This window comes from Melospiza melodia, chromosome 1, assembly GCF_035770615.1.
Source record: "Melospiza melodia melodia isolate bMelMel2 chromosome 1, bMelMel2.pri, whole genome shotgun sequence".
NCBI classification, from domain to species: domain Eukaryota; kingdom Metazoa; phylum Chordata; class Aves; order Passeriformes; family Passerellidae; genus Melospiza; species Melospiza melodia.
Window position 1 is genome coordinate 89447809 of NC_086194.1, and position 25158 is coordinate 89472966.

At 37.9% G+C, this 25158-nt stretch overlaps 1 protein-coding gene across 4 annotated transcripts; it reads right to left on the minus strand.

The window, feature by feature from the left end:
• Positions 1–185: 185 nt before the first annotated feature.
• PRP4K (pre-mRNA processing factor kinase PRP4K) lies at positions 186–25112 on the minus strand. Of its 4 annotated transcripts, none has more exons than XR_010028478.1 (19): positions 25010–25112; positions 20097–21290; positions 17065–17238; positions 16643–16798; positions 15827–15908; positions 14113–14323; positions 11776–11849; positions 10315–10405; positions 9801–9948; positions 8434–8571; positions 7084–7237; positions 6052–6166; positions 5414–5565; positions 4873–4959; positions 3937–4214; positions 2882–3570; positions 2275–2361; positions 1407–1452; positions 186–370 (listed from the first exon to the last, which is right to left on the minus strand). XR_010028478.1 is itself a non-coding variant. In XM_063161363.1 (15 exons), the coding sequence occupies exons 1-15, from the start codon at positions 25045–25047 to the stop codon at positions 4011–4013; spliced, it is 3018 nt and encodes a 1005-aa protein (XP_063017433.1). In that variant the 5' UTR covers positions 25048–25112; the 3' UTR covers positions 2676–4010. The 4 variants fall into 4 exon arrangements, 1 of the variants encoding a protein (XP_063017433.1); XR_010028475.1 differs by having other exon boundaries at positions 2882–2927; positions 3436–4214; XR_010028474.1 differs by having other exon boundaries at positions 2882–4214.
• Positions 25113–25158: the final 46 nt, after the last annotated feature.

Consider the following 25158-nt stretch of genomic DNA (forward strand, 5'->3'; position numbering starts at 1 on the left):
GGGAGAGGCAACCTAACAAAAGCTCCATTTTACATGTTCAGGAAGACTTTTCCCAATGCCTCTGATACCTAAGGAGCAACCCCATTCAAAGAACTACACTTAATTTCTAGTGCATTTAAAAGTTGTTAATATATTTCACAGCTTTGCAGCAGAATATGGAGGCAGAACAGAAGACAGGATGAAGGCAAGTTTCAAGCACAGTTTATTAATTTCAAGCAATTGTCACTTCTCAACATCCTCCACCCACATTACAATTTTACACATGCTGTAGAAGATCCCTCTATCTCCAGCAGTATCACAGTCTGGTCTGCCTTCTGTATGGGGGTCAATATACACATAAAGGTTCTTCAGATGTTTAGTGCCACTTACCCTATGTATGGAGATAAAGTATTATTAAAAGGTTTTAAAGGAATCATTATCTTTATTAAAAGCTCTTGAAACAGTAATTAATTTTTAAGCTAAATAGTATACACCAAGGTAATAAAAACATATTCTAACTCCACAGGGCTGGAATCTTGGGTTTTTTGGAAGGCTTGGAAAACTGAGTCTGTTAAATGTGAAGCTCCTTGTCACCATGAGGGAGAAGGAAACAGAAATCAGCACAGTAGATTTGGCCAAACCTTCTATAGGTAGGACCTCTAGCAAAGACATAAATTAAAAATTTGTGCTCAGGAGGAAAAGATAAGTTATCCTCCCTATTGGATAAGCTGAGAAATTGTTCACCTCAGTTGCACAGCTGTTCTGTTTGCACCCAGCCACATCCATGAATTCAGCTGCCTGTAGGGGCAGCCACAGCTACTCAGAGACCTCAGGCTACAGGGACAGGCACTGCCCAAAACTGGAGAGGGGCCTTAACTGTGTCAAAAGATCCTCAAGCCCAGAGGTGCTTGAAGCCAGAACTAAAGTTTTCTACTGTTGTCAACAAGAAGTATCAGCTGGATGGGGGACTGAAATCCACTTTTTTTTCTAAATAACCCCTGCCAGCTATTCTCTGTGTGGATAATTAAGTTTGACAGAATTGAAATAAATAATAAAACTACTTAAGTTGAAGAAAAAAGCGCATCACCTGCTTAAATGTTTTCTGGTTAACACATTTACATTAACCAAATATAATGGCCTATTTTTTTTCCTAAATATAATAGAGTTTGTACTGCTCATTCTATCATTTTAATAAAACTACATTTAAACAGTAGTGCTAGTTTACCTGCGTTTAATTGCAATAAAAAAAAATCTCTTCAACCAGAAACAAAACAATCTATGTAACAAATTTTAATACAGCAAGTATGTTTCAGGAATTATCAGTAATGCAGCAGTGTTAATCAATTCTAAATTGAAATGCTGGAAACTAAAAGATTAAGACAGAACTAGATGAAGAGTATTTTTCATATCTTTTATAGGACAGAAACCTTTGTTCATGTCTTCTGGTAGCCTTCATCTTCTTTTGAGCTGCACCTACAACACAAAGAACAAGTAAACGAGCAACTTTATGCTTCTCCAGAGCAGCTTAAAACAATTCTGTAGGCATTAAGGGGCATCTTTTCTACGGCTTTGTTTCTGTATCACCAACTCATTTCATTGTTTCATATTCCTATTTTAATAAAGTACAAAGCAACAGAAAGAATAAGCTATTACTACATCTGTGTAAAAGTGCCCTCAGAAGTGCTGCCTCTGTCATAAAAGTGCAAGTTACAGTTGCTGTATTTAACTAGCAAGCAACTAGTGTTTCGCTAAACATGAAAGCTAACTTCTTTCATTTCCTGTATGGAAAAGATACCTCAATATGTAGAAATAGGGAGAGATTGGTTTCTATTAGGGATTTTACAATATAAATTGAGAAGAGACAGGTTGAAGGTTCCAAATAGGTATACAAAATCACCCATCTCCTGCTTGTTTTCGTAGTTAGTTCATTACACCTCCTTGGTGGGGTATTCCCCACCAGCAGAATGACCTGCTTTGTGGCATTTTTCCTCATTCTTGAGTGCACTAAGAGTGCATGACTGTTGCCATTATGTACCTAGATGGATACAAAAATCCTTCTTAGTTCAAAGTATTATAAAGTACGTGAAACCAGTGGGGTTTTCACAGCCTGTCAGAATATATTAATAAAAAAATGAAAAGATGAACTTTTAAACATTGTCAAAGAGAACATTAAAACAGCAGTATGGACCTGCAAAGGTTGTTTCTGTTTTCCTCACCCTGTATAACCAACTCAATTGTCTCAAGCTCTTTTAACTTGTTGCTAAATGTTTATCTACACATGCTGTCAGAAATAACCTTGTTAGGAAGGTGAAGTTGGTGTCTCAGCAAATCAGACCCATGGAGTAGGCGTTGAGTGGCCTGTGACTCGCTTTCCTTTTTTCTCTTTCAGCACCATCAAAAAGGAAAAGTGAGAAAAACAGCACAAACATTAGTTAAAGCCTGAATTTAATCCCATGTCCTACAGGAATAATTTCATTACAATGAAAGCAGACAGACAGTATCTGTAGGGTTTTTTTGCTTTGTTTTTAAGCAGTGATAAGTATATATCCAATTAATATAGCCTATAGTTCTCCCAAAGATCATAACATTTAATAATCCCTTTAATTAAATGATTAATAGGAAATGCAGGGGCGGGTCTTAAAATTACCTGATTTACCATCACTGAAGACAGATTCTTTTAAAAATGGCTACAAATGCCTTGTTCACAAAAGACTTTATTATCTAATGATGCATACTGAAAACATACAGAAATCTGCATGGTCCACTTTACATGCAGCAGAACAATCTTCACTTTACAATAAGTAAGTGTCAACTGTTTTATGCAAGAGACAACACTTTAAAGTCACATTTCTTAAAGAAAAGCTTCATTTACAAAAGAAATAAAAGGTAAAGAAGCAATTACCGCTTTTAAAAAGCAGCTGCTTTGTTCAAGAGTGGAAGGTTTATGCCTGTATTGAAAGACAACATGATCACAAATAATGAAAACAATGAACAAATGAAACACTTTTAGCATAAAGCAGTACACTTTCAAAATGACATACAAATAGTTAAAAATTATGTTGTCTATCTATCCTTTAGATATAAGGTCTTTCGAATGAGATCCCAACATATGTAATTACTAAATGAAAACTCTTCTGTAAGTATTGGTTCTATGTCATAGTGAACTGTATTTAACAAAATGTATACAAAGTCTATAGCAAGTTGATTAAAAAAACTAAAGTAATAAGAAACAGTACACTGAAGGCGCTCTATCCATCAAGTGCGCTCTCTCCCAGTTTTAAATGTGATGAACAGAACAGAAGTTGTAACTATGCCACGGTTGCAATGCCAGAAAATAAAACAAGATCATTTCTCAAACATGCAGGGAATTCTGCCACAATGCTATTGTCTCTCATTTGTCAGTTGTTCCAGTAAAATAACAGCTTAAACACCGGTGATGTTGATGGGTTAGCTTACCTTCAGTGTACTGAAAGTTGTACACAACCTGCTTTAAAAGAGGAGACCATCCCTGCGGGCAGGCTCAAGAAGGAACAGACCCCCTTCGGCACTGACTACACCAAGGGCATGCTGCTGTGGCCTGCACACACACACCTAGGAAAATGTGAATATAAACAGCATTTATGCTGGCCATTTTGTAAAGACAAAAATGAAGCCAAGTCTGCTAAAAACAAATCAACCACCCAGTATTACTGCTCTCTCTTTTTTTTTTTTTTTCTTTCTTTTTTTTTATAACAGATGCTTTTTTCTTTTTATAATATATACGAACTGCAACCATATACATTAGCATTGTACTTTTGTGCAGTCTTGGCAATTAAAACAGTTCTACAGTGAAAATTTTCACATAAGACACAAAACAGAATTACTCTAACATTTCTAAAAGAAATATCGGCCTTGATGTTAATTCAAATGTATCATTTCTTCCTCAACTTTGCAGGGGAAATATTTATGTTTATATACATTAATAACTGCTGTGAAATTTCTTCAGTCTTTGTATCTTAATTAATCAAACCCTTTGAACTTCTTCATCTGGTTTAAATTTTCTCCTGGATGAAGGCGTGCTGCAGAGCCTGGTTGATGCTAATCCGTTTAGCTGGGTCTAGCATTAGAATCTGGTCCAACAAGTCCTTCAGCTGGTGCACTTTTTTACGCTGGTCTTCAGGGAGTCGTTGGCACCCAATCAAGTCTGCTAATAGGTCCTTGGTTGGATTAATGGTGCTCATAACAGTTACCTTCTCCTACAAACATAGAAATGGTAGCCTTGTAGAACAGAAGTAATGCACAAACCCCTTATCCATCCCTTCTACAGAGCTTCAGCAGCAGCTTTTCAGCTGGCTTGTCTTGTAACTGAGCAGCAACACCCTGCCCCCACATGGCCTCACAAAATCGTCATGTGCAGGGAAAAGAGTGGAAAAAACACTGTGGAGGGGGAGGCCACAAAAACAGGTTCACACATGAACCTAACATCCCATAACTCAGAACATGGAAAGTTCCCATATCTGACCACTATTTTATGATTCTTAGATATAATATGTCAAAATGATACCAAAATTAATAGTGACTTCATACAATATAACCATATCATACAAAACGTCCTTCTACAAAATAAAGGCAGAATTTCTTTTATTAGTAATTTAAGGACAGATTATATGAGATACCCTGTATATCTACCAGATTCAATTTAGTTTTCTTAATTGTGTTCCTACATCCTAGGGAAAAAAAATATTTGGCCATTTTATAAGTATGTAATCTGTCCATACTGCTGCAAAAGGACTTTTTAACAGCTTATAAAATCTTGTTTTTAATTAGGACATCAAGGTACATTTGAAAGACCATGTAGTAGGAAAGCTTGGAAAAAGTGATGGGTTAGTCAACACATGGAGGACTTAGACTTACCCTTTCTGTCACTTTATCTACTTCTATATACATAAAGTTGAGATTTTGATCAAAGTGCTGATCTTTGAACACACCTTTTCGAATCATCTGGAAAATGAGGAAGAGGCAAGAGTTTCAGCCAAGTTCTCTGTGTCTTACACATTTCACAATTAACATCAATGTCTATTAATTTGCTAACATAAGTAATTTAATACTAATTAAAAAAAAATACCAAAGGACGGGAAGAGGTGTTGAGATTGAATACAAAGATACAGTTCAAACCCTTTGGAAAAGGACACAGTATCTTTCATTGACTTACGCAGATTTTTCAGGTCAGTGCTTAGAAGGTTTCTGTTTTCACTTTATACTTAGTCTATGAAAAAGAAGCTGTATACTTTCACTTCATAAGATTTTAAATCAGTATAAATTAAACAGTCAGAGCAAAGTCTAGCATTTACTGTTAAGAAAAAATATGTATGATAAGAAACAGAATTCCAGAACAAAGACTATGTTCTACTGTACATTAGAGCAGTTTCATATATTACGTACTTATTTTTCTTACCTTGTTTGGCATCTTTCCTTTGAGATCCATGGCAAGTTTCAACATATGATTATTGGTTTTGCCAGGAAACAGTATTTTTCCTGTATAAAGCTCATATAATGTGCAGCCTACAGACCACATATCTATACCATAGTCATAGATTTTTCCTATAACTGAAACAGAGGAATTCCAGTTAATTCCATACAGGTAGACTTTGATATAATATCACAAAAGCAGATAGATGAAAAAAATTCTGATTTGTGAACTATATTGGTGCTGCTCTTCTTGGGAATAAAAAGCTACCATAAAAGAAGGACATAAACATTTTAGCTTTTGAAGTACCCTTATTTTAGAAAGGGAAACTTTTACCTAACACCTACACTGATCAGCTTTAAATTAGCAAAATCCAAGAAGTCAGAACAATACCTCTAAATTGAAACATAGCTATAACTCATCAGAATGACTTCTCACTGAGCTGATCACCAACATACATCAAGAGTCACACGAACGTGCCTTCAAAGTCTGAATTTTTGACAGCCATTGTATTCTCAGAGTCATGTTTTGCTAAGACTAGAGAATAAATTCAAGTCAAATTTTCATCTGCTAATACTGGCACTTGCTGGCAAGTGATAGATGTAGCTAATCCAAAATGCACTTACTGATTTCTGGAGCTCGATAAAATCTACTAACTAGATAAGGTGTGATGTCGTTATCTGCAACATGTGAAGCTGAGCCAAAATCACAAAGCTTTAGTATCGTTTTAGACTCGTTCACCTGCAAGTTAAACATAAATATCCATTAGCACTATTTGTGGACAGAATTGATAACAGAACTGTAAAAGTGACAACGCATTGAAGCCAGAGACAGGAAAAACTTTCGGCTTTAAACTGGAAGGTCCTTCCTCTCTATATTCTAAGAAAATTATAAAACTTGCTCAAAATGAAAGTGAGAGTTAATGTCTTCAGACCCTACAAAATACAAAAAAAAAAAGGTCAGTTTCATGTACTTTTCAAGGATGTACAAAACATCCTTGCTGGACCCAGATTTCATTCCAGGTATTGAAATTTTATCGATTTAGACTTGCAACTCCAGAACCCAGAGTACCACTTATAAAACAGTGTATTATTCACATCTCATGCTTACATAGATTTTACTGCTGAGATCGTAATAAGAAAACATTTTAGATAAATCAAAAATCTGAGTTTGTTACAGGGATGATGTCCAAAGAAAAACCAAAGGAAACCACTGGATTCCTCTGATGTAGCTCTCATGCCCTACCAGAAAAGAGGCATTAAAGACCTTTCCCCATCATCTCACTCACATAAACAAAATCTCCATTTCAGACTCAAACAATCTGCTTCCATTTTGCAGAAAGCAAGAACATCTCTCAACTATTGATGGGAAAATTTGAAGGGAAATTTTGAAATAATTCTCCTGTAAGGCAATGTCCTGCTTTGGAAAGTTTGCTTTCTATAAAGACAGAAGGAGATTAATGATTGTTTGAAAAAGATTTTAATTAGATGCTGTGCTGTATTCCTTTCTTACTATTTATACCACAGTATCATTTTATATCAAAGTTAACATTGTCAGTAAATTTGACTTCATCTAAATTAACAGAATGATATGAATTTCAAATACTTCATTTTACGCTACAGACTATGCAAAAAAAGTTTTAATTATTTGCTACTTACCAAAATATTATCTGGTTTAATATCTGCATGTAGGATATTGCATCTTTTAAGAAGTTTTAAAGCCAGGAACAATTGCTGGCTGTAGGAACGCACAGCTTTAATGTGCAGTCCAACATCTTTCCCGTACTTCTTCAACACCTCTCGTAAATTCATACTGTTAAGGGAAAAGGGGGAAAAAATAATTGGAAAGAGCTTGACAGAAAAACTCCTAAACTCTATGACAAACTTGAACAAACCAGTTAGCTTTATGTATTTTTGAGAAATGTAGCATTTAAAATTCCACTATGTGAGCTACAGAAATTGAAATAAAAAGGCTGGTCAGTCAGATCTGTCTTATGCTGTGTAATTACTTACTACACTGAACTTACTTAATTCAGATTATATCTTTAACCAATATTTATACGAGAGGATTTATTTGCACACAATCAGAATTTTCTTAACAACTGTAAACACTTTGTACTAATTTTCTCCAGAAATAAATGAAAACGAAGCACACAAAAGATAAAAGCCGAGATTTTTTTGGTGACCTAAGCAGCAGATAAAAAGACCATCATTCCAGGACAAAAACATAACTGGACATAAATAAGGTAAAAGTGTGTTATCAAGACAGTGTAGCACAAGAGAATAATTTGTTCTACAGCTTATTAATGAAATATGATAGTATTTCACAAAATTTGCATTGTTGTAGTATATAACTTATTATCACCCCAAATATGGCAAAACTTAAAATATGACATACACAAAAAACTTAGGATTTGAACAACTGATGTCTCTAAATAGGAATGGGGACTAAGGCAATTAATATATCTGAACATAAAACAGGCAATTAATACATCTGATCATAAAACAATATCTACAATCAACCTGTCACAAGAGCTTAATTACTTGAACAGAAAGTGAGCATGCAAGAATTACTGTCACAACTTTCTCCCTAAGGCTGTTACTGTATGTGTACTCTTTACAGAATATACAGCATTTCTTCAATCTCTCTGGGAATGCATCTTAACACAAACCCTTAAAATGAAGAATTATGAAAACTAATAAAAATACTGACATAAATCATTAACAGCAGTACTAGAGAGATGAACCATCTTTAGTACATTATCTTGTTTCAAATATTTTCCAGGCAGAAAACTCACAACAGTGCTAAAAATGAATCAGAAATAGTCCAGTAGTCTGTGAATTTGTGCCCACAGACAATTTTTTTTTTTTGTTTCAAAGTTCCTTGCATTCTTGAATCTTGGCACAAGACTCAACAAGGTATCTCAACAACAGCCAAAACCAGACAGGTAAAGAACATACAGTAGTACTTCACCTTTAACAGAGAACCCCAAACATTTGTCATCTTACCTGAGTGGCTCAAATACCAGACACAGATGTTGTTTGTGGTAGAAATGCCTGAACAACCGTAGACAATGAAACTTGTCATCAGGATCAGCATCATTGAGCTTCTTTAAAAATTCCAGTTCTTTTAGGCCAGTTTTTTGCCTGAAAACAGAGAAATGTGACTCTAAACCAAAATCAGTTAGATTCTAATATCTTTTTAAATCTAAACATTCACTTGTGTGGCTATAATTATCCAGGAATGAGAAGTGTCTTGTCAATACTTAATGTACCACAGCTGAAAAACCAAAATCACAACAATGGTTTGCTGTCAGTGACTACACACTAGGTAAGTTTATTTAATTCCTGGATGTTCACTGTACCTTTGCAACCTAATTATTCTTTCCTCATTCTCAGCTGCATCTAAGGCTAAAACTGGATTTTGTCCTGTAACGTGACAAATTTCAAACATCACCCACTTGAGAAGTTTACTTGTTTAAAAAACTGCTTCAACACATACAACAGCATTAAAAGACTTAAACTGAACTGGACAATGGATTCAATTACACATCCAAGCTTATTACCTATACAACTCACCAAACTAAAACAGCTTATCAACCTCCCTTTTGCCTTTAAAACTTTTCTGGATACTTATTCATGTAATTAAAACAATTCCAGTTATACACACAGTAAGACAACTTTTAAAACTTCCAAGGTAAAATAGATGGAAAAGATTTTCATTTAAGTTGTCATTAACAGAAGAGGACACAAGAAATTACTGCATAAATACTGCAGCAGATGGTGAAAACAAGTACTGTAGACAAGTCAAGTCCTCAAATGACATAGTTTAAGAGATCTTACTTGTTAATGTTCACTCATTCTGAAAGACCTCTTATTTTTGTATTTCAACAGTGAGAGTACCATCTCTTTCTATGTATTTTATATACATGCAAATGTTTAGAAAACATACAAAAATAATTACATCTATGGAGATCTTTTTTTAAGTTGCAGATGATTGACTGGGATCCAACCCACAGCCTGCCAAATAGATTTGGTCCATCAAAATAAAATTTTTACACTTCACAACTCCCATCTCAAACGTAGCGCTCATAATTAGCTGTAACCTTGATTCTTGCTATCACTGTTCCTTCAGTTTTGCAAATGAGAGAGTGCCTGACAAAAATGCAAATAGCCTTCTTCCTGTGATAGCTGTAAAGAAGTGTGGATACATAGTCTTGAAGGGCTTCCCATTGTCTGGCTCATATTAGCAGAAAAGGCAGGAATCACAGCTGTGATCTGTTACTTCACTTGAAACAGGGAGATTCAAATCACACCATGAAAAGCTTCCAACTATTCCACATGCTTTATTACCATCAAAAAGCCCCATTACTTACATAAGTTCATTGTTCCTGATGATTTTCACTGCTACTTCTTGGTTTGCTCTGGCCATGTCCCTGGCTCGCACCACGTTGCTGAAGACTCCCTGACCGGTGTAACCATAGACATTGTAACGTTTATCCAGAACTTCACCTATATTAACACCTGAGGGATACAACCAAGCAAGTTCAAGTTATGATGGATTAACATAATGGAACTTTTCAAGAAAAAGAAACCACTCTCTATCATTACAAAATATGAGGGCAAATAGCAAGATCCTTTAATTTCATGGGGCACAATGTTTTGTATCACCTAGCTTTGTGGAAATTATGGGGAACAAAGGGTAAGTCTCTAAGTCTGGAGTCCTTTCAAAACTGAGGTTAAGACCTGCATGCTTGTTTCATCCATTACATTACACACTCAGAGAGGGATCTGGGATACATCTACATTAGAACAACATTTCAATACTCTCTGAGCCTCACTCAGCACCCTCACTCTACCTGTCCTTGCAGACAGACAAACACAACTTACGGTAATAGCCTTCTGCATCTGTCCAGTTATCCCTGAGATTGGGGTTTTCTTTGAAGTCTTTTCCAAACCCAGCAGCCCTTAGACGAGCACTCTGAAATAAAAAGAAAAGTAACAGCTTTGCTTGTGTGCTCTGTATTTTTCTTTGATGTTTACTTCCCAAAGCCCTTTTTCCCTACTGAAAAACTGCTCTCTCCACAATACAAACACACTTATCTTGCAGGAGAGAGAAACAATGTTATTTACATACCAGTATCTAAAGACTGATGCAAGGAAAGAGGATGAGATCCACCAACAAAATTATTATTATTATTAAACATAAATGGGCAAAGTTTCAATTAATACTCACAAGGAATTTATGTAAGTCACGTCAGAATGCACATTTTGGACCATCTAAGTAGGACTACTTATTTACAGTAAGTTTATAGTAAAAAGGTTCAGCAGTTTGCAAGGAAAGCACAACTGTTTAAGCTCTGAAATTCTGTTCATTACATGCCACTTGTTTCATACTATTACACATACTACCACAACAATTCTACAACTGCTGTTGACATCTCTTAACAGACTGGATAGTATTTTAACCACAAATTCAAAACAGTGAGTAGTAAAGTTTATCTTCAATTGAACAATAGCTTCTGGAAGAGGGAGCTGCTCACTTACAAGCCATATAAATCCCCACTTGTAACTTCTGACCTTTTAAAAATGCACCCTCACACACACACTACCCTTCAAGTATTCATCTTTTTCCAGGTCAGAGGGACACCAGAGTTATACATAGCCTGTGTTATATCTGCCAAAAAAATTCTCCAGTTAATTTTGGTTTAAGTTAAGAAGAAAGTTCTTTAGTTATTTCTCAGGGTTGTGCATCAGCTACAACACAGAGAATTTATAGAGAGTGGCACATAAAGTCTCGAAAGTAGTCACTGGACTGCCAATATCTGAGGGTCACTGCAGCATATTTAGAGAAAAGCTAATGAAAAAGTGTTAAAGTAAAACCAGGAAATGTATCTCTTCATGCCAAAAAATCTCCAAACAAACAACCAGATTACTCCAACATAGCATCATTAGCCAATTGCAGTATTTTACACATTTTTTAATTAACCACACATGAATCTCTGGAAAAAGCTCATATTTAGAACATGCAACATGGTAACAATAATAAAAAGCTGAACTTATAAATAGATTCATGTTTTTACCATGTGCTGTTGTATTCAAACAGCAGGTAAATTCCCCAATTGCTAACTCTATAAAATTGCCACTAATTTCAGCAGGTTTTATTTCACTGAAATATTAATTAGGAAGCACTTTGCCTGCTTGGCTGACCAAAAGATTAAGAACATACAAGTCACTTAGCAGCACATGCTTTTACAAATCAAAGTTCTCACAACCCTCAAGTGACAGTGACTCTAGCAAAAATCAAGCAGAAAAAAAAACCCATACATTTCATCTCCAAGAATTACCTACATCAAAGTATGCAGCAAACATATCATCTGATTCTGTGAACATATCGGGAGCTAGCAGCTTCTTCTGAGATGAACCTTAAAATGAAATTCAGATTACTCAACATGAAAAAGATGTCAAATGATAATTCTGTTGCCAGTATAATTTGGCACTTGGTATCTTTACAACATAGTCTAAGATCAGTACATTGGCAAACAGGTAGCTCTACTAATGTTTCTAGCAAATATCATTTCACATTCTAGAATATAAAACTCAGACTAGTTACGTTCTTCAAACAACTCAAAAATTTATATCTCTTTAAAAAACTATGTGCAATAGCTTTCAAGTAAACATAGCAGAAAGAAAAAACTACATACTTACATGCTCCCTACAAATAATGACTATCTATATATATGTATAGAAAGAAGTATAAAATTACTATGTGTCTCCATAAAAAAATACCCAGTGTACAGCTTTTTGTCAAACACAATGTTTACTATTGTGTTAAAGAGAAACAGTTTTGTTATGGGCAAGATAATCCCTTTCTCACCTTTTAATCATCTTTAAATCCCAAAGACATTTTACTTGGTTGATAAGATAAAAGCAAAGAAATATAAATTAAGTACACATTAGTAAAAGCAAGCAAACTTCAAACTATTTCATTCATGCACACATTATGGTAGCCCTCCATGAACATGGTAAACTGGAGACCCTCCCTTCACTACGCAGTGAATTAAAATAAACAATTAATTCAGCTCGGAGGCTTCAGGTCCCATGATGCACAAGCCCCTTCCACACCAAATAACCAGACTGAAATCTGACAGCATAAAAAATCATCCAGCATGCTGATACCACTGTTTCAAGGTACAGAACTGTCACCTGACACTTATGGGGAGGCAGTCTATACCACTCTTTTGAGCTGCAGACTCTCCTAAAAACTTCCTCAAGCTTTCCTTAGTTCCAGTTACCTGTACTAGGCTACAATGAGTTATTGACTACTTTCTTAGCAATTTACTACTCTGGCCCTATAAGAGGTCAGGATAGAAATAAAAATTTACTCTTACAGAGGAAGATAACCCACTGGTTTCAGCTGTTGTTACAGCCACCTCCAACCCAGAATCCTACCACCCAGATGTGAATGTAACTTTAAAAATCTTTTTTACATAGGGAGAATGCCTAGGTAGTTAAGACTTAAATTTTCATATGCTTTAATAGACAAAATTAGAGCAGCACATGCTTTGACAAAATAGGAAAAACACATTGTCTATTAGACATCATAAACCTAAACTTGTGGTGTGCAAAGAAAGCTCTATAACAGTTCTTTTCACTAATGTTGCAGGAGAACAATCTGAAAATATATGGCTCAAGGGAATGCCAGGATAAACTACAGAGCAGTACAGCAGTCCCAAAAAGATGCAGCTTTATTTCTCTGAAGAGAAGCATCCAATAGAGACAGTGAATTTAGCCCCCAAAGACAGGTGTGGCACAGGACATGAAATACAAGCTAACTGCAATTCTCCCTCAGAGGGGCTGGGCAGGCTCCACAGCCTCATTAAACATTGCAATTGCAATTAAACTGTAGAGAGAAACCAGAGCACCTTAAACTAGCTCAAATAGAACCACACAGCAACTGCACACACCTCTCACTACTTGGAAGATTTACAGTAATCCACTTTCAAAAGACAAAAAAAGCAGCACACTTTCAATACTACAGGGTGTGCTGGGAGATCTACCACACTCCTTTTGCTGCAGCTGGCAAAAGGCAGGTTTTTATCAAAACTTATTTCATTTCAACATGGCTGTACAACAGAGTACATGACAGGGGGAAGAGAAAGAAAATACCCATTTGAGCAATTAGCTATGCTGCTAAAATGGACTTACTAGCAATGGCTCTCAAAAGCTTTAATCATTCTAAATTACTACAGACCCACCTACATTCTTCTGTAAAAGTGGCTTTGACCAAAAAAAGGTATAAAAAAGGAGCCTAATTTCCAACCCTCACAAAATAAAGTCTAGGACTATACTAAGCTTCTAAGAAAACAACTTGCCTGAGTGAAAAGAAAAATTTGGAAGGGTAATTCTTAACCATATAGACAGATATCCTTGTCTGCTCTTCCAAATGTAATGCACAAATTATGTTAAGAGTTACCAGAAATGCAGAGAACGTGTTCCACTCATATTATCCTTCCTAATGAGGAAGCCTTATTTTAATGCTATGTTTTAAGCACCATAATATTTGCAAAAACATGCACAGACTCCACCCAAAAAGTCAATCTACTTCCTAGTCTGGAAGTACATAAGTAAACTAAGCCAAGTGTCTGAGCTTTCATAAATAGCACTAGAGAGATTTCAGAATCTTACCATTGTTCTGTTCAACTGTCATGAGGTTGTGCTTGGCTTTCACTGATGCCTCAAATGTGTCCACATTTTCCCGTTCATACTCCTTAACATCAGCAGCGACTCTTTCTAGGATGTCGTCAGGAGAATTGGAGCGGCTGCGCGTACTGCTCTGAGGGCTGCTCGGTTCAGATGGTACAGATATGTTACTGTCTTCTGTCTGGCCTTTGTATTTCTAAAAAGAAATTTAGTTTTTAATCTCACTGTTTGTTACAATTTATCACAATTTAAACATTTTCATATCCACCCCTTCAATGGTTTGAGCTTTCATTTGAAACATTAATCTTTGCTTTCATAATCACCTATGTCTATAAAGACAGATTATTTTCAGAATGTCACAATGCATCACAGTCCAGACCATAAGACTGAAATATTAATATGTGTTCTTTAGGTTTTTACATTTCTGTAAAAACAGATTATTAATGAATATTAACTATTTAGTTACGCACAAAAAAATGTGAGCAGGAACAAATTTATTACTAGACGATCCTGGCACACAAACACTGAAATACAGTCTTTGATGAAAAATTACCTATTTTATATCCTACATTCTAGAATATTTCCCAGTTTTATTAGTGTTATGGTACAGAAAAGTAGCCTTTAGATTCAGTTTTTTTAATGTGAACTATAAATCCTATTTATTCATTTGTGTTGAAAAATTTCCAAAGCATTAAAAAACTTCAAACATCATCTTTCCAATTTTTGTCACTCTTTGGTACTATGAAGTTATACAGACCTCACCTCCTATACCAAAAGGTAAAAATCAAGATGAAGAAATGCTGCTACCACTCAGCTGTCCAGGTTGAACTATTCAATCATACAAGCAGAGGTTTTTCCATTTAGGGAATTCAGCTCTGCAATTTGCTTCCAGCCTGCACCAACATCAGGTGTAACCAGTCTTTAAAAAGAATTTATATGGTTTGGCTCAGTCATAGTTCTGAAGGATTTTACAATGGGCTTTGCATAAAACCATGAACAGTATTTTTAGTGCTATTTAAAATAAGCACTACATCAAAGTCATTAATTTTGTACATGATACTACATAAATACACCACAGCATTTTGCTTACTATGTTCTAATTGTGTGCCAAATCCCACCTTTGAAAAGAGATAGCTGACTCGTACTGTACAGTGACACCCCCTCTGGCCACAGCTTCTTTCAGGGGTTTTGATCACACATTACACTTGTGATTACTGTTACCTTGTTACTGGAGTATGAAGTTCATGCAACTCACATGTACTTTTAGGGAGGACAACATGACAGCGGCTTTACGTAATTTTGGAAATTGACAAGGACAACTTCTACTTGAAACAAACTGACCACGTCAGGTTAATTGATATACAACTTACTGTTACACTGATGTTATTGTATCAGTGATACAGCTACGGAGAAAACCTACAGAAAAAGGTAACTGAAGAACATTTTTAACTTGTCTTAAAGACCATCAGAGAATGTTTAACTGTAGCAAAAAATGACTCACAGAAGAGTCACTTCAGTTTTAAAAGCAATGCTGTGACAATAGAAGCGTAGAGTTTAAGAGAGACTAACATTTACAATGAACTAACTGGAAAAATACAGCAATAGGCATTATTATTGCAATTCAGCAATAGGCAAAGAGCCTTCCATTACCCTGACATTTTACACTAAAAACACAGAATCAGTTCCTGTAACCATGTACCTGAACAATTGCTTGTCGCTGTAATCTCCTTTGTCTTATCTCTGCTTCTTCATCCTCTTCTTCCAAATCAAAGTCTTCAAGACTACAAAAATATGATTTTTTTAATATGACTTCATAAACATATAATTATCTACTGAATTTTACCAAGTGCACTTGCTTGGCATATAAAGCACAGAATATATTAAACAATAGCTGTTCAAATGACTCAGAAAGCTATGCAGCGTATCCCACCGCGTATATTTACATTTCCTTACAAAGAAAACTTATCTCTTGGTATCTCACTGAGACTTTCTACATTCTATTTTTAATTGTAAACAATTAACAACCCTCTTCTAAAACACAACAAACAAAAAATCCTTGTTCCTTTTCACTGCAGCATCATTTTTCCTTAATAATTTCATTAAGAATGCATACTCTTACACTATTAAATAGGCAGAGGTTTAGGAAATATGAACACAATTTGCAGATAGCAGTTAATCCTTTCAGCTATTAAAGCTTTTCCTCAAGCAGTAAGCTTTAGCAAGCAGGCCAAAAGTTTTCAAAAGATCCTGATCAGGTTTAGGATCCTAAAAACCTAATGATACATCCTCCCCACAGGTCTGCCCACTAACCAACAGGTTTTGGTATTTTTTGCATATTCCTAAGTTTTTCAGATTCTCACAACAGTAATTGGACAAGACTGCAAGTACAAAGACATGATTATGGTTTTAGGTGACAACTCAAACCTACAGCATCAAGATAAATGTTAGTTCATTTTTGGTATCAACGGAACTGCAGATTATAAATAATCAGTGTAAGTCAGAAATATAGTCTTACTTTTCATCAGATGAAGACTCCTGTTCAACTTTCATGCCCTCAGAAAGACTACCTTTAAATTTGTCTTCTTTAACTTTGCTTCTGCTCCGACGTCTATGGCCACCACGTGACCTGGACCTCCTCCGAAGGCGAGATCTACTTCTCCGGCCTCTATCCCTGTTTGATAAAAACAAGAGATTTGGATTTTGGACTGGGGGATTGTTTTTAAGAAAAGCAGGAAAATCTTTCCTGAAAAGTAAGACATGAAATTCCAAGTAATGAAACAATTTCATTAATGGAGGACAAAATGAATTTAACTGTGCTAGCACATATTAATATGGACAAAAAAACCCCAAACGTGGTCTCTTTACACATATGATGGCAATCCTTATTCTTCCTGTAATATCTTACAAAATACACTTAACATCTCAGGGTGTCCTTACCTCCTCCGAGGAGATCTGCTCCGCCTCCTGGGAGATCGGCTGCGCCGAAGGGGCGTTCGAGACCTCCTCCTAATGGGGGACCGAGATCTTCTCCTGGATGGGGACCATCTGCTGGGTGGGCTGACATCCTTGGATCTTTCACGCCTGGACAAAATGTCATCCCTGGTCCGTGTTCTTAAAACAGAGGAAGAGAGTGGTAGTAAAAATCAGGAGCAAGCTGAAAAAAATAAATTATTCCCTCTAAAAACTCACTTGAAAATTTTACTGCAGGTGAGGGACCACCAGATGGGCTTCTGAGGGAGGGATGGATAAGTAGCCAGCAGAGCTGGCTGCCTTTCCTGTGTGTCTCTCCCCACCCTGGGAAGTGTGTGCCCATGCAGAGCTCTAACTCAGGACAAGTCTGGAAACAGCTCATTAATTACTACCAACAAGCTAAGAGAGGTTTTAAAACAAAGCTTGTTTTTAGGTCTTACATAAATAGTGGCCCGTTTTCACATTTACCAGACACAGTACTGAAACAATATAAACCCCAGACTCTTATTCTTGAGAATTATTTCACCAACTTCCCACCATGCTATTGAAATTCAGGCCTAGGATCATGCTATTTCACAGGACTGACAACAATGTCTGTTTCAATTTGGGCACTACAACTGCATGGCTTCAACATTTCACACATTCTAAAACAGCAGATGAAAACTAGAATTCTTAACTAAAATCTAAATTATCCCTTCTCAAATTAAAAAATAATTCAAGTCTGATACTATATACACTCCTCAAAATGTCTTTATTCCTGCCTAAACAGATTATTCTCATAATTATTCAAGGAAAAAAAATCCTTGATGGGATTATAAAGCTTAACTGCATGACAGCAAGAGGTCAGTTAAAAACTAGAAAGAATATAAATTATAAAGTTAATAACTACTCTTACGAAGCTGCATTAGCAATCAGAAAATAGTTTCACCCTATTTCAAAGGAAATGTTGCTACTCTATTTTTCTTCCCCCCTCCTTTTTTTTTTTTTTTTAATTAAGTTGGAACAACTTGGAATAACAGGTGTTATATCTCATCAATGAACAAAACATCTTAGGTCTGAAAGACTAATTCCATTCATTCTGTGACTTTTTTTCGTTTGTTTTGAGACTGCTACATCAATTTCAATTACCTTAACTAGAGACAATGATCAGACATACAGAACTGATGCAAAATAGTAAACAGTGAGGCAAAAGGAAAATTTATGCGTATGCAGAGTACTGGCAGTTTCTACAAGGAATTACTGCACTCAAATGCTGGAGCAGGCCAATACCTTTAGCCCAATTAATTTATATTATGTTCCTGTGAACAATATTATATAAAAAGGCACAGGATGAAGAGTTCCAGGCTTCCTAACAGAGCCATTGTACTGCCAAAATCTAATCACAATATCTGTCACAAAAAATAAATCAGTTCCGAGATCACAAGGGTGAGATAAAAAGTGGAAGATGATTAAAAATTCATAGTAACATCACATAATGAGTAACTTCAGTCAAAGACCTGAGAAGTGTCTTACAAGATTAGAATACTGGAAACAAACTTGAAAAATGAAATTACAAGGATTTTTGTTTTTGTTAAAACTGTTCATTAAAGCTCCTGAAATCCTCTGGAAGTTTGAGTAATTACAAGTAGTTAAACCTCGAACACAGGTGGAATTAATTTAGATGTCTTACAAGGAAAGATTATTCTTGCTGATCTGCAAACACCTCCAGCAGAAAATATTTTAGTAGTCCCCCACTCACATGCTGCTCACCACGCAGTTACAGAAGTATGACTTTGACAGCAAAATTCTAGACACATGCATCACTTGAAATAGGTGTCTAGACAAGCAATTCAAGCTGGCTGCAATGCAAGCTGTCAAAAAAAATGAAAACTGAAAGATGCAAAACGTTGCAGAGGAAAAGTCAACTACTATGCCAGAAATACTCAGTGGTTGGGCCGACACATTCCTGATAAACTGACAGCATTTACAGCTCTCGCTTGATCGGGTTAGCATCACTGGGGCCACTCTCCAAAGCACCCAAAGATACCCTATACCCGAAACCAGAGTAACCACAGTGATTCAGGCTGAAACTTTCACATTTTTAGGTGCCTATTCTCTAACTTTGTGGTTCCAATTCATTCTAAAATTCATATTTCTTAGTTCTCAGCCTGGGTGAAACCAAACCTCCTGATACAAAGTTTTAAATTATTTATTGTCCACTGCTGAACTTTTCTAACTCTTAAACTTCTTACAGCCAATGAATTAACTTCCAAAAACGTGTACACTCATATTGTTCTCTTCCTGGAAACTCACCACCCAGGCATTATTAGCATTCAAATTTCAAGGTAACTGCTTTCATAGGCTAAATCTTTTTTTTAAAATGCCAAGACTACACCAATACAATAGTTATCCATCCTTCTCCTTTAAGTGTATGCAAAATATGATAATGACATATGGCAGTCCAATAACAAAGCAACATTACCATTCCCCTAGCAAATCCACAGTATTTTGAAGGAAAAAAAAAAAACAACTCTGAGAAGAATATCTTGATAAAAAATTGGCTTACTTTCACACATACTGACACTATCACAAGGACTTTTCTTGAGGGGAAAGAGGGTTTAATTACCCACTTTCAGCCAACACTAATATGTAACACTGAAGAGGATTCTCACTCCACAGAAGTTTCAGAAAGCAACAGAAATACTGACAAAGAATCAAAATAGTAGCCAAATTCTGATTAGAAAGAAGAATAGTTACAAAACTTGTTCCCAGTAAGAGTGTGAGCAACAAATAACTTAGCACTTTAACAACCACAAGATGAATTTGCACCTCTGACAGCTGGGAAAAATAGTCTTAAAAAAAACCGTGAATACATACGAAGGAAGCTCATGATATAATGTACTATCGGAGTACCTTTTTTAATACCTATTTTCTGAACAAAATGAGGAGATAAACTCCAAACTAGAAGATAGTTCATGCCCTAACACATTTTTGCGGCGGCTCATGACACTTTAAGTTACCTGGGAGAAGAAAGACGCCTCCTTTCTGATTCTCTCCTTTTTCTTTCTGCAGATCTGCTCCTCACCCTCCTAACGGGAGAGCGGGTTCGAGAGGGAGACCTGCTCTGTTTCGATCTCCGGTCGTTGAAGAGAGGGGATCTGCTCCTTCTGGACTTCTCACGCTGCTTGGGAGACAAGCTTCTCCCCTTTGGGCTGCGGCCAGGCCGTCTAGGGGACCTGTTTTCTTTCCCTGAAGAAGCATCTTTAGAAGGAGATTTAATTGGCTTTTTTTCTTTGTCAGTCTCTGATCTCCTAGGTTTTCTATCTTTGGACCGTGATCTTCTATCTTTGGATTTGCTTCTTAGTTCTGCTGGAGATTTAGATTTTCTACCACGATCTCTGCTTTTGCTTTCATTTACAACTGGAGACTTTCTGCGGTCTCTTGATTTACTTTTATCATCAGCCTTATTTCTATCCTCTGGAGGAGACTTAGACTTTCTGTTTTTCTCCTGAGATCTCCTCTTAAGTATTGGAGACCTAGATTTCCTTGTCTGATCTTGAGACTTACTCCTCTTATAAGGACTTTTGGATTTCCTCCTTTCTTTTGACTTGCTTCTAGTAGTCTTCTCTTTAACTCCATCAACTCCTGCCTTGGATTTCTTTTTGTCAGATCTGTGCCTAGTCCTTTCTTTTGATTCACTCTTACTTGATTTCTTGGAACTAGTTTTATTGTCCACAGGTTCTAATTTCCCCTTAGTATTTGACTTTGCTGTAGGTCTTGTTCCATTTCGTGCTTTTTCATTAATCTCCCCCTCTTCTTCAGATCCTGACTCATAACCTTGTAATATTAATCCCATCCCAGACTGGACTTTTCCTTCCATTAATTCATTTTCAAGTTCAGCTTTCAGCAATGCTCTTTGTTTCTCTAAGTCTTCCAGAGGAGCCAAAAAATCAATTTTAGTTCTTTTAGCTGGTCCATCTTCTTTGTCAGAGGCATCAGCCACCTCTTTCCATTTATGTTTCTTATGTTTGTGTCTGTGTTTATGTTTTTTGTCCTTGTCATCTTCTGAAGAATGTTTGTGTTTCTTGTGTTTACTTCGGTGTTTGTGTTTCTTTTTTTTGTGTCTGCTGTGCTTGTTCTGAGGTTGGTCTGCCTCTGACACTTCCCCATTTTCTTCATTCACACTTTTCTCCGATGCCTCAGCATCCTCAACCCTGCAAGAAACAAAGAGATCAGTACTATAAACTCTCTGTAGTCCTTTATCTCATATAGACAGCCTTTCATGATAGAAACTAACTGGCATTTATTCACCTACCTTTGGAGAATTAAAAATGTACCAGGAATTTAAGTAAGTTATAAGAGCAGATACACTTCCTCAGGAACAGACAGCTATGGCTGCAGAAGGAAATAGTACAGAAGGAACAGACAGCAAATGCACTGACAAAAGTGTGGATGGAATCAATGCTTATACCTTTACATTCAATTCTGACCCATCTGTTAACAGCACACACAGTGCTGAATATTTATTTGTCAGTACTACACCATCATCTGTGTCACTTTCTGCTCCACTCCAATGCCTAACCCAAGCCATGCTTTTACAAGTATTTTCAAACAAAGATCAAAATTTGGGCTACAAAGATCAAAATTTATTTCAAGGTATGATGCTGACCACCTTATGGAACTTTCTTGCAAAATCTCATCCAGAGCTGACTCTCTTAGCTGCAATTCTTTTCTCTAAGTGTACACACCTGTTAGAAGTTCAAGAAATGTTCTTACAGATTTATATTACTTATGCAATACAGGTAACACTGCTGAGGAATGGGACAAATTAAGGAAGTCTAATTTCAGAGCAGCTTTCTGACAGTATGCAGCAGATTAGTAGCTTCAAAAAAAAAGTGGTAATCTTGACACCTGTAAAATGCCATTGACCAAAACTGCTGAAAATAAGTCCACAGCAGGTTATTAAAATAAAGACATACAGTGCTTCTTCTAAGAAAAATATTTTCAATTAACTATCATTTCTCCAAATAGTAACTTTAAAAAATATAAAATTCAGTCCTGATGTTACAGATTCCCTTGTATTATCTTCCATAGCCACTGAAACTGGCTTAGCAATAGGGGTTTTTAGAGTGTTCAGCAAATTCCTCCCGATCTCCTTCACAACATCAATTAAGTTACTGTCTGTTAATACAGACATTTGCCTTCTGAAATATCACAGGTGCCAGAGTTCATTTCTCTACAAACTCACCCTATCTAAACAACAGCTTTGAAATTTACTAGTTGCCACTTTAATAACTTAAACATAGCTCTTTGCTGCATACTAAGCCTCATTAGGTGAAAAGAAATCCCCCAAACATGACAGTCAGGAGCAGGGGGTGAATGTACACAGAAATGTGGAAATTATCTTCTGAACTCTACTGGTCTCAGTTGTTTCTGAAGAATATGACCAATCAATCATCTGATCCAATAAATGTATCTGAGATGTTCTAAGCCAGACCTAAAGGACAGCATCTCACTGTGAATTTGATTAGTGTCTTCCTAATTAAGGACAGGATCTTCAAGCAGTGCAAATTTACTCTCTCCTGCCCGAGTTAGGCAAATTCCTGTATTAGTAAATAAAGCTGACTTTTCTGCAAAGTACACTAAATTATTGGCTAAAATTATTTTTTAGAACTCTAGTGCTATGAAATGAATAATGTCCAAAAGGAGCAAAATAAAATATTGAGAGATTTAACTCAGAATGCTGCTTGTCTTTGATGTTTAAACTACTACTTCTGTTTATTCAAGGCACACAGCAAGGTGTTTTTCTTAACTGCTACCCCCTGACACTCCACACCATTACGATAAAAGAGTATCAGAACAAAGGAGGAAAAAGTGGCTTAAAAAGAGCTTATTTAATCTTGCACTTGGCAATATAAAAAGTTTAAAAACAAGCAGCATTAAATGCAAAACTTCTTCAACTTGGATTTGCCATCCTGAGCAAGACTATCTGTGACATAAGTAGGGAAATGTAACAAGAAGTATTTTAAGAGAACTATGTGCCCTTCAAAATTTCTTTTAGTTGGATCCAGTATCCTGTGTAAGTCCCCAGTTAGCACATTAAAAGTACTTCAAGACATTATAAAAATATTAAATACAATACAAATTACATGTGTTCAAGCTGTTCCAGGTAAGCCTTCCTTCCCTTAACAGCAGAAAGCAATACCAAAATATTTAGGAAAGTTATTTTGCTATTGTATTTATTTTGGAGTTATGCAATAACCTCGTCCAAAATTCTGGAAAAGCCAGCTGGTAGCTAAGGTGCCAGACAAGACACATCACCACAGCAGCATGTCAGGCCACTACAGGCTGCCAATACAGCTGCCAGCTGTCTTTGTAGCTCAACAATAACATCAGGCTGATTAATGTGCAAGAAACAGTTCAAGTTTTCTTCATGTACAGGGAATACATTTATTTCAAGTAATTTCATCAAACTGTGGATAAACTTTTACTTCCACTCAGCGCTTCAGAGATATAACGACAAGGATGAAAAAGCCTTTTCAGAAGGTGATGAGGCATGTCTACATGCTTAGGTGCTAATGGCTTTAAATAGAGAGAAACTGCGACATGAACTTGTTATAGCCCTACTTTTTCCTATTTTTGAATTCAAGGAGAAGAATAACAGGAAGTTCACAAGGATGTGCAGCGATTTCACCCATCTCTTCCTTCATACAGGAGCCCTATCATCAGCTTCTACCTTATCACTTAACTTTCTACGATACTAAACGCTATTCTCCATGAGCATGTGTTTTACACGGCTCACATATACTCCCACTGCTTTTCCTCACCCGTTTTCTACTCCCAGGATAAACAATAAAATCAAGCCTCAAATCACAACTTTTAAGGAGAAAATGACACAGAAAGCAGTTTATATGGCTTAAATATTAATGCAGTAAAGAGGAGCGACAGAGCAAGCATTAGATCGTTAACTCCCCGCAGAATTTCCAGAAGATTGTGTTCACTCAGGAGAGTGCGGACAAGCCCAAACCCCGCGGCACAAACCGGGGCGCCTGCAAATCGCACGCCCGGGAGCCCCGCTCCGGCAGGGAGGCGGCAGCTCCATCTCCGTTTCCCAACGGGAGCCGCCGCTTGCCACTCATTTCGAGGGCTGGAAGGAGGGGCTGGCGGCAACAAATCACTTTCTGCTTCCCCCAGCACGGGCACTTTCCACACCGCGAGAGCGGCCGGGGCCCGGGGGAAGGAGGGAGGGAGGAGGAGGAGGGTTCGCGGCAGGGCGGGCAGCGGCTCGGCGGCCCCAGGGCAGCCCCGCGGGCCCGGAGCCCCCGGCCCGGCTCGGAGGGTGTGTGGGGGGTGTGCGCGCTTTGAGTGCCGTGGGGCTCCCGGGAGCGCCGGCCCGGATCGGCCTCAGGGATGCCCGAGCCCTGCGCGCCCGGGCGGGCAGCAGCGGCCTCGCAGCCACGCGGAAGATGCGCATCCCTCCGTCCCACGTCCCCCGCACCGGCGGCAATCCCGGCTGGCCGGCGGCAATCCCGGTTCCCCGCGGCGGGAGCACCCCAGGGCGGGAAGGCGCACGCGGGACTCCCGGGGACACGCGCCCGCCGCCGCTTCCCTTCCCCCTCCCCCCGCGCGGCCCTCCCGAATCCACGGGCCGATCCAGCGCCCCAGGCCCCGCCGGGCCGCCTCGCCGCGGGCCAGCGGCGCCTACGGCAACCCCTCTCCCCCGGCGCGGCCGCCTTCCCCCGTCCTCCTCTCCACAGCCCCTTCCTCCTCCTCCTCCCTCACCACTTCCACCCGGGCCGCTTCTGGTCGTCCCCGTCCCGTATCTATGTCCCGCCTCCCCAGTCCCCTCGCCCGCGCTTCTCCCTCCACCTCCCTTCTCCTCCTCCCCTAAGCTCCAGGGCGAGCAGCCTCCCCCCCTCCAGCCAGTCCTTACTCGGGCGGTCGCTGCTCGGGCTCGGCCGCGGCGGCCATTTTGAACTTCCGAACTCCTTCGCTGCCGCCGCCGCCGCTGGGAGGGGGCGGAGGGAGACGCGGGACCGGAAGTGAACCCCGCGCGCGGGGCCGGGAGCGCGGCGGAGGCTC